General features: G+C 32.9%; 1 protein-coding gene across 1 annotated transcript; it reads right to left on the bottom strand.

The window, feature by feature from the left end:
• Positions 1-218: 218 nt before the first annotated feature.
• On the bottom strand, positions 219-8,505 carry LOC149411157 (mite allergen Der f 7-like). The gene is made up of 5 exons (XM_089647294.1): positions 8,372-8,505; positions 4,370-4,508; positions 1,775-1,927; positions 938-1,089; positions 219-503 (listed from the first exon to the last, which is right to left on the bottom strand). Exons 1-5 carry the CDS (start codon positions 8,431-8,433, stop codon positions 311-313), a joined length of 699 nt encoding a protein of 232 aa, XP_089503420.1. The 5' UTR covers positions 8,434-8,505; the 3' UTR covers positions 219-310.
• Positions 8,506-10,106: the final 1,601 nt, after the last annotated feature.

The raw sequence follows: 10,106 nt of genomic DNA, 5'->3' as shown, positions 1-10,106 counted from the left end.
ATCACTTTTTAAAGGTGTGGAACTGTCATTTTGCTTCATATATGTAAAGGCGGGACTCCAGCGATAATATTACCACAAACATTGAACCAAATGTTTGTGCAAACATGAAACATTGGGTCAGGGCCATAATGTTTTTGTCCGATGATTTGAAAACATTTGGTCTCTGGAGGCCCGGTTTAAGATGGTATTGGATTCACACATAAACAAAAAGAGACGCATTGTAAAATTATACTTATTATTTTATTTAAAATAGTTATAATTGATTTTTTTTTTCAAATAAGATTATCAATACACAACGTTGTTACAATGTTTACAGAAGTTCCATGAACCTGGCGGCATCTCCGATGCTGTTGATGCTTGACAGATAGTCCTCGAGGGCCTTCTTGATGTTTGACTCAACGATGCCCATGATGGTTCCCTTGAATAGGGTGGTGACCACACCGATGATGGCATTGGCCAAGAAATCAGTCAGGATGTTTCCGGTCAGCTTGACCTTAAGGGATCTGCAACATTGTGAAAAATAGATTTAAATAATGCCATATAAATTTTGCTTTCATTGTTCTTGAAATGTATTTTTGATTACGATGTCAGCGCATAAATAGTTTAAAAAAAATTCAATTCAAAATTCATTTCTGAGATTTTTTATTTATTTGTTTGTTAGAGACAAACAATGTTTATAATACAAAGATATATTGCAAGATGTAATAATGGTATACATTTTTTAAGCGTATATCGCACAAGTGTCCCAACAGCCCAGAGCTAGGGACTATGGCATCCGCAATCGGGGTATGTTCTAGATTAATAAAATATTTCATATGTTATTGTATTTTATATGATAAATCAAAATCTTTAGTGTTTAGTGCTGTAATGCTAAAAGGGTTACCCAGTTGGACTAATATTTCCTTGCAATTTTTTACAATAATAATGGTTTTCTTACCCGATGCTGTGCATGTAAAAGTCTTGCAGATGGACCTCGTTGTTGGTGAAGTCAATGAGGAATTCAGCGAAGACGCTGGCCTTGTTGAGGGTTCCTATAACTCCGCCCGTTGGCCCAATGTCCATGATCTTTGCCAAATAGTCGTACTTGATCTGTTGGACAGTTACATTGTTCGTTAGTCTTATTGAAATTCGTAGTCGAATGCAGAAAACCTTGCCTTAGTTACAGACCACCATTCAGAATTATTATTTGTGTTTAGTTACCAGATCTGAATGGCTCTGTGTTAACCTCCATATCACCATAGTAAAAACAAAGGGAGATGTGGCTTGGAAGCGTGCCAACTGTCACCGAGCTGCGACTAAACTGCACGAACTATCAGCAGAGCCAATGGAAGTTATTAGTTGGCATGTGGATAGAATTAAAGGCGGGGTGTTGCTATATGTAGACGTGATTTGCAGTAGTATGGAAGAACGATCGGATGTTGGTAACATTTTAGTGTTATTTATATTATTGTTAACTGCACTTCAACATAAATCTCATATGTTTCAAAGCAATGAAGTACGGTATATTCCTATGATACATCTTCCATCAATCATCTCCTGGTTATTCAGTGAGGTACTGGGTACGATTCCTACCGCCCAGTTGTCCGCCGCAGGAAATTTGGGAGAAGCAACTCAAGAGTAAAATTGGTGATAACATTTAAAAAGTGGAATTAAAAATTCTTTTCAAAATTCACCATTCCAATTCTTGGAATCGAACAAATTTAGCTCAGCAATCGACTGATTGTTCGCAATCGACCAGTTGCGAACTCTTGGGTTAAACCAACAGTATACTCACGACGACGTTGTCCATTCCAAAGTCTCCGGAAACCTTGAGCAGCTTGTTGATGTATCCAACGTTGATGTCCCCATCGCGCCTCAGGGATCGGAGGTTGGTGAAGGTACCCTTGGTCAATTCTAGCTCTCCGTGGTATGTGATCAGCAGTGGTTTCTGTGGAGGAAATTTTAAATATTATTTTGTTATTATTTACTGTCTTTAACCTTTGGAACGTCGAGCTGCGGAGACTGAATACTCTGTAGTGTGGCAGGGTATCTTTTGCGCACGGCCCACCGTACATCGGCTGAGTCTATTTTTATCATAACTCACTTTTTACTATGCAAAATAATGTTTTTGTAAACTGCACCGTTTTTCTAGACAATGTGTTTAAAATTGTATCTATCTATCATAATTAGTTTCCACAGAGTAGCTTATTATATTCAGGGATATAAATTTTTCTTCATCATTTGATAAAGGAAAGTTAAAGAAATCGAATGATATTTTTTATGGTTTGATTATATTTTCATAAAACTAAATAAGTATCCTTCACAATGAATCTAAATAAATATAGTAATTGTCGATGATGTTTCTACAGTAGCCGCACACTTATTCACAGATAAAATAAAAACGTTGGCAAGCAGTGGCGGTTTTCTCTAAAGTGCGTTTGTGCGGCGAACCCCCATTAAAAAGATGAGAAAGTAAAACAAACTTGTTTTATAATAAGGAACAGGACCCCCTAGTGAGGAGGACTAAGAAATACAATATTTTATACTTAATTTCACCATTATATTTTGTATGTAACAATTATTTTATATAGTCGCTAAAATAAAAAAAAAATAAAAAAAATAAATAAATAAAAAATAAATAATATAAGCACATTATAGATAGCACGCTATTAAAATTTCGCCTTCAAAACCCGCGCCACCGAAAAATACGATACATATTCCAAGTTTGTGCGAGTTGAAATCCGCGCCAAACTCTTCATACAAAAGAATTTTAGCCGGTACAGACCCTATGACGGTGACTTATACAAAATTTGGTCTTTCTTTGCAAAACTAAGACAAATTGTGTGCGTCGAACACGCGTTATGATATCACGTGACCTCCGAATATTGACGAATGTAACCGAAGAAACCCGACAACTTCGCGGACTGACTGGCCGACGTTTGACCTTTGAACCATAGGGAAGCAAGTGTTATTTTTTATGTTATATTGTGGTATTTAACTTTGTAGTCATTTTTGTACATATTTTTGTTTTCTTGTTTCTGCATTTCTCCAACCGTTTGCTTATGGCATTTGTAAATCTACTACCCATTGAAGTAGACCGATTTTGATTTCTGTTTTCGTATTTTTTTTTTTAGATAAGTCGTTATATTCCTTAATTATATTTGCGAAAGTTTCGGCAAACGCCCCATTGTCGTCGCTAGTTATGCAATTTTGTGTTTTGTCTTCTCCAGTTCTCCATCTCCAGTATTCTTTCGGATTTCAAATTGAAAGCGTTTGCGTATATATTTATTTATGCGTTTGCGTTTATTGATTGTCGCGAATATTTTGTCATAATTTTTTTATACAATGGCGGAATACAGTGTTGTCTATATAAAAAATAATGCCAATAATTATGAAAAAAGGTTGGAAATTAAAAAAAAGGGCCTCCGCGTCCTGACCTCTCATTAAACCAGGTTTGTGCCGCGAAAACCGAGAAATTCACTCGAGTTTTTAAACGTGAGTGGTACGCGAGGTGTACTTATTTATGAGGTTGCGAGGAAACCAATCGGTTATTTTGCTTCCCCTGTTTAGTTTTTGGAGGCGACCCATCGTGGTGTAAAATTGGAGTAAACGATCCTTCCTTTATTAATAATTATAAATATAATTTAATTCCTATAAAACTTTTCTCATTGTCTAATAATTGTGTCTAGTGTAAAGTGATTTAAAAACAATAATATGTAGGTACCCCTCCCACTAACTTTATTTAAGTTGTGTGACTGCTGCCGTATTCGACTATTTGACGAAGGACAACAAATTTTAATTAGATACGTTTATCTTCTCTTGAATTTCTGAACCCCCTGTTAAAAAGACCACGAACCGCCACTGTTGGCAAGTGAAAACGACAGGATAGGTTAATATTAGGATATCTTATTTCCTTACCAAGTGAATACAATATATTTTGGTATGCTAGAAGTATTTTCTAAGCTTTAAATCCAGAAAAAGAATTCATGTTTTTACCTAGCCAATAGACAAGGCTCAACAGATAAAATTTTACATTGCCGATAGTCAATTCAGACACACAAATTCGACTACCGATATATGAATGTTGTTATCTAATAAATATGCTTGGGAGTAGATATCTACTTAGTATAGATATCACAGCGAATGTTGATACGTACACAGTACTCACACAGATGCATTGCTTGCATACAGCATGTTTCACACTTTCTATTCGGCTTCAGAAAAGAAAATTCCAATGAAATTGAAAAATTACACATGGTAAAAGTTTTCCAATAGCTGTAAAAACTTTTCCAATATCGTATTCAAATTCGAACAACGTTATTCGAATATCGTATTCAAGTTCGATACATGATATCTATAAAACAAGTCAATTATAAAAGTAGTCACTAACAACACTGAATCCTTCCAAAAGGTCTGGGATTCCCATAGGGTCCATGTCATTGTTGATGATGAACTGGATGATGTTGGGCAGGATGGAGTCGATGTAATCATTGAGGTTGGCGGTAGTGAAATCCTTCTCGTCAATGTTCCTGTAATGATATTATTTATTTAAAATATATGTAAGTGTGAACTAATAAAAATCATTCGATTGTAATCATTTCCACTCGTAAGTCCATCCTGAGTCACATTACAAACCTGACCCACAACTCGCAAGTCAGTGGTCAAAACACACTGTTGATATATTGCTATATTTACCTAAATTGTATGACAATATTGGTTGCTTAATTGCCGACTTATGCAGATAAAATGAAATTAATTTAAGAACTTGTAAAATTTTAATGTTTTGCAGACATTCGCACAAAGTTATTTTTTTAAAGGGTAGATTTTTAATCACTCTACTTTTCTTTTGAGCGATAAGCTGACAATAGGCTAAGCCGGACTTAGGTAATAATCCACTTTAGAATTGGGGTAACCATGTATCTTTTCTAAATGGCTCACTGAACATTAGCATTTCAGCAATTATACAAGTTTATAACAAAGATGAAGTCACTAATACAGAATTTTTGATTTTCTTATCATTATTCCGCCGGGCTGCGTATTCACATGCGTATTGTCAAGTAATATAATATTCACCTTGCCTCTCAATACACTTCGAACCGGTAAAACAAAGTAAAATATTATTCGATAAAAAAATATTTACTAACCATGACATCTCAAAATTTGATTGCGATGTAATGTTTTAAGTAAGTGTTGATTAAAACCCTTACAGTAACAGCTTTTAAAATAATAAACTATTTCATTGACTCTCGGAATGCTATAAATTGTTCGTAACGAACAACAAATTTGCCAGGGTCGACATTACGACTTGCTCTATATTTCACATTGTAGAACTGATATTCTGGCCTAGCATAGCATGACAAGAGGTATGGTGCTGCTAAATGAAATCTCGAAGCGTCTTGACATTTTCAACACTGGCCTCGAAGGTTTCAAGAATCATTTCAGGAAAGGACTCTAATATATTTTTGTAAAGTTTTTAAAGTTATGTAAATTATGTCATGTGTATTGTAATGGGATTATTATGTAAATCTGTTACACATATTAAAAAATATAATAGTATAAAATCAGTTTTAACTCTTTAAATTGTCAATTTTCCTTTTAATGTTGATTTTTTCTATTTACTATAGGAAGGTACCCATATATTTTTTCTCTTATCTTTTTATTTGTTGTACGTATATTATGTTGATTAGTTTTATTCTCTATTTTTTGCTCGAGTGCTAATATAGATAAAACTGAATTGCACAACCCTGTATGTGGCAGTTTTTCATTTATACGTGTTTGCAAGACACCTGTTGTGACGTCTGCGTACGGGGCACGGCCGTTCGCAACCTAACTGCCTTGACGCAAGGGTAGAATAGGTTTTATATATATATATATATATATACACATATGTGTATTATAATTTGATGGTTATTAATGTCGACTCTGTGGCAACCCCGCTACAGACAGCTGTGTCTACCATCTCAATCAATTTAAAAAAATAAAAATAACAGTATTTTCTTTAGTCATTGTCCCACATATTTTTCTAAGTTATAATCTCTCAAGAAAGATTTAATAGAAAGGTGTGTATTTGGTTTGTAAGTTATAATATTCCATATATTTATATACATTGTAAAGTTTATTTCCTACTTGTTATGATATAAATTGTGCGGTTGTGTTATTTTGGAGTTTCATAAAAATCTATTCATACAGTAGTTTGGTTTCCTGGAAAAAGTGATTCAGTTTCTCTTTCAGTATATCTTTTTTTATTATTATTATTTATTAACCAATAAATTAACATACATTTTTTTTGGTATAATCCACCTCACTAGGCTGAGCCTGTTCCGAGGTGGCGGGAGTTTGATCTAATTTTAGATAATGCGAATTTACATAGAATCAAAGATATAAATAAAAAGATATAGAGAAAAATCTGATGATAATTATTGGTTCCTCGTATATAATTGTTGTAATTTACAGAAATTTTATATTAAAACTGTATTATAATAGGCTGTTTCTTGTAAATTGCAGTACCTGCCCATGATAGTTTTTGATTTTTAAATTGACCGCATGCATAGAATAAAGAAAAATTATTCTATGACTGCAAGCTTATTTAGATTTTAACTAGGTACATACCATAACGTTTACACCATAACATTAAAAATTGAAAGTAATAAAGATAACGATAAACAAAATAATAGATTTCTCAAATAGTAAATAAGCAAAAAAGTAAGTACTCACAGTGTGTGGAAGTAATGAATTCTTGTCTAAATGTATGAAAGAGATAGCATGATTATGCTGATGTATAAAAGGGTATGTCTGCTTTTTTTTATTGTAGGTAGAAGATTTACACACTTTATGTTGCACTATTGTACAAGTTACAAAAAGGAAGGTTACTGGTAAAAAGTTGCAATAACAAAGCAGATATTCCCTTTTAGTGGGTATCTATGTATGTGTAAATTGAATGAGAACAAATAATTGTACAATCATCATTGTGAACAAATAAATATATACATAATCTTATGTACCAACTTGTATATGAATGAGATTTATGCAAAATCAAACTGTGTGCTCATAATTGATATGATCATGATAAAGCAGGTGTGATTCTGATAATCTCATGATAACAAAGATCTATTATTGTTTCACTATTATAATCTACGTCATTCGTTTGTAATCAAAGAATTTAAAGCATAAAATTTCATAATCATGACAGTCCTAAATTAATTTTGTGATCTATACAAAGTATGAGATAATTAATTAAATCTGTTTTTTTTAATCTGCCATCTTATTTTGCAATCATTTATATTTTGTTTTTTAACTAATTATTATTTTATCATTCGCATGACGGTTGTTATAATCTGCAGATAATCACGAGGGTATTTTTTTCTGTGCCATAAATAGACGTACGAAAAATACATGCCTCCAACATGTGCAGTATTGTTATCCTGCGAGTTATGAAAGGTTTCTGCAAACCGTTTTTTTTATTATATCACATAAACTGCTTGCTAGCAATATTTTTGTTTTTGTGTTTCTCCTAATGTAATATTGGTTAGAATTGATAAACGCTATTCTATTGTAGCATTTTCTTTGGTCTCATTGAGGTTCTGAATTTGGAACGTTAACCTTTCCATTTATTACATCAAGAATCATGTGCTATGAATACTCTTTCTAAACACTCCTAAAGACAATTGAAAAAATTAAATATCTATGTAATCAGACCCACCCAAGTGATAAACCGAAAGAAGTGAGTTGTGAACCAATGTGCCTGAAGTTAGTTCATTGTTACGGAAACCCGTTGTTAAGGAGATTATTATTTTTACAATCTTCAATTTCTATAGATATTTGATTGGAAATATCATACATTCTGGTATTTTGTGCCTTTGTTTTTGAATCATTCTTTGTGATGTTGAAAGTATTTATAAAATATTTGTCACGAGATCTGTGCCATTCAAAAACAAATATTGTCAATTTTCTTCATAAATATAATTATCATTTTTTGTTGACAAATTAAAGAGACAATCAGAAATTTACCTTTCGAATGTCAGTAAATAGCGCTTTCTTGAAAATGTAAAAAGTGTAGTTCACAAAATCTGACTTGCTAATGTTAACCCAAAGAAATTTAAACAATTGAAACACAAATTTCAAAATATGGAATTAAATATTATATTATCGGTATTTTCTGAATTCTTGATGAAATCAGTTTCAATTTTGAAACTGACACTTAAATTCAAAACAAACCAGAGTTACAATCACAGACAGAACTATTTTTGATAATAATATGAAGTTTTCATAACTTTAAAAATTATAAATTACTCATCTATATAATATAAAAGAGTGAAAGATATGAAGTTAACGAAATATTGTCACCGTTTTAACGATATTGGATTTAATTAATAATTTAAACGATTGTACTCACTTGATGTCTCTGTAGGCAAAAGCTCCCCCTGCAAGCAGGACACACAATATTAAACACCTCATTGTGAACTCTTTGTTTGAACTGCTGAACGAGAGTCTTGCGATTTATGGTCTCCTCCTGGCTTTTATAAGCTTCAGATAACTTTTATCTAAATAACATTTAATTTCATCTATCATTTTATCTGCATTGTGACTTAACCGAAAATAAAATCACGAGTTAATCTTCAATGATTATAATTATCATATCAATCAAAACCGATTAATAAATAATCACTTAAAAAATTAAATATTTTGAAGTTATGTGTGACGTTATTTTTGTTGTTGTTTCAATAACTTTATTTTTTTTTTATTTATAAAAACAGAAGATTTATTTTTCTTTGTAGAGGATCAAAGATAAAAGGGAATTTCTTTTCGGAAAGTTATCACCGTCAAGATTTCCATATTGTCCGTCAAGATTGCGAAAGATAAAAGTGTATTGCATATTCTTGTCGACGTTTTGCCGGCGAATGTATTATCAACTATAATTTTTGACGAAACGACCACCTCTCCATGCAGATACATTTTTTAATTTGACTAATATTATTGACTGAAGTTAATCAATATTTAAAATCTTTTTATTTCATAATGTGAGCGAAATACAATATTCCAGTATAACTATTTTATATTGTGGAGAAAAGAGAAAACATAAACAACATTTATTGTTCCCATTCATTGACCAATATTGTATCGATGTTTGCATTGATATAAGATTCTATACATGTCCCAAAGTAATGAACTTAAATAAACTCTACAATTTTTTTTAAAGCTATCTTATTTTTTTTTATTAACGATTGCTAGATATTACCTATGTTTGAAAAGTGTAGTTGTTATATTTACTAGACTAGTCAACTGTTTTCTGCTCTAGTCACTGAAGAGTTAAGATAAGTCAAGTTTTCCTTACTTCTGGTGAGATTGATCTAACATTGACACAAATTATACCTTGAACCAATAATCAATTTCATTGGCCCGTCTTTCCATCCTGAGTACTTATACCATGGTATGTTATGAACTTTGAAGTCCCCCAAAACTACAAACTCTGCCAAAGGGTAGCGGAGCAAGAGATCATCAATAGTTTTGCTCAAATGTTTTAATAGCCTAGAGGCGTCTGACTCTCTGAGGTTCGGAGAGCGGTATAGATACGCAAGACTGACGCGCATCCACATTTTGTCAAATCTGGAGTTTTCGAGATCCAACAGTCGCACACAATTGACGTCAGCTTGGCTATAGAGAAATACATAAGAAATACCTTCGGGTCTGAACTTGCCTAAGATGGTGAAGGTGAGTTTCAGAAAAGGAAAGAAGGTTCAGACTTTGTGATAATAATATTACGTCAAACTTCAGTAAAATATTGGCAGTATTTACTTGCATTGGCATGGCAGTGTAGCATGGCGTAATTATGCTAGAGCTGGGTCAATCGATTGTTTTACACAACCCGGGTCGATCACGATCCACCAGCGTCATGAGCGGGTTTTACCGGCCGCCGTACCAGGTCATACACAACCTGAAACCCCATTTACCGTTATCCGGCTACTTTCACTTACGTTTGACATAGGTATCAATCAAGCATAGTAATCAAGCTTCCCGTCATCGAGAATCAGTTCCAAAAATATCTGGAATAAGAAGCTGTTCTAATTTCTATGTAGGTCTCTATATTAGGCCTATTTTAGATTTCAGGAATCTACCATCTCTATTTGTCT

Source organism: Hesperophylax consimilis, chromosome 26 (assembly GCF_061612785.1).
Source record: "Hesperophylax consimilis isolate HC1 chromosome 26, BYU_Hcon_1.0, whole genome shotgun sequence".
NCBI classification, from domain to species: domain Eukaryota; kingdom Metazoa; phylum Arthropoda; class Insecta; order Trichoptera; family Limnephilidae; genus Hesperophylax; species Hesperophylax consimilis.
This window is presented reverse-complemented; position numbering and strand designations above follow the sequence as displayed.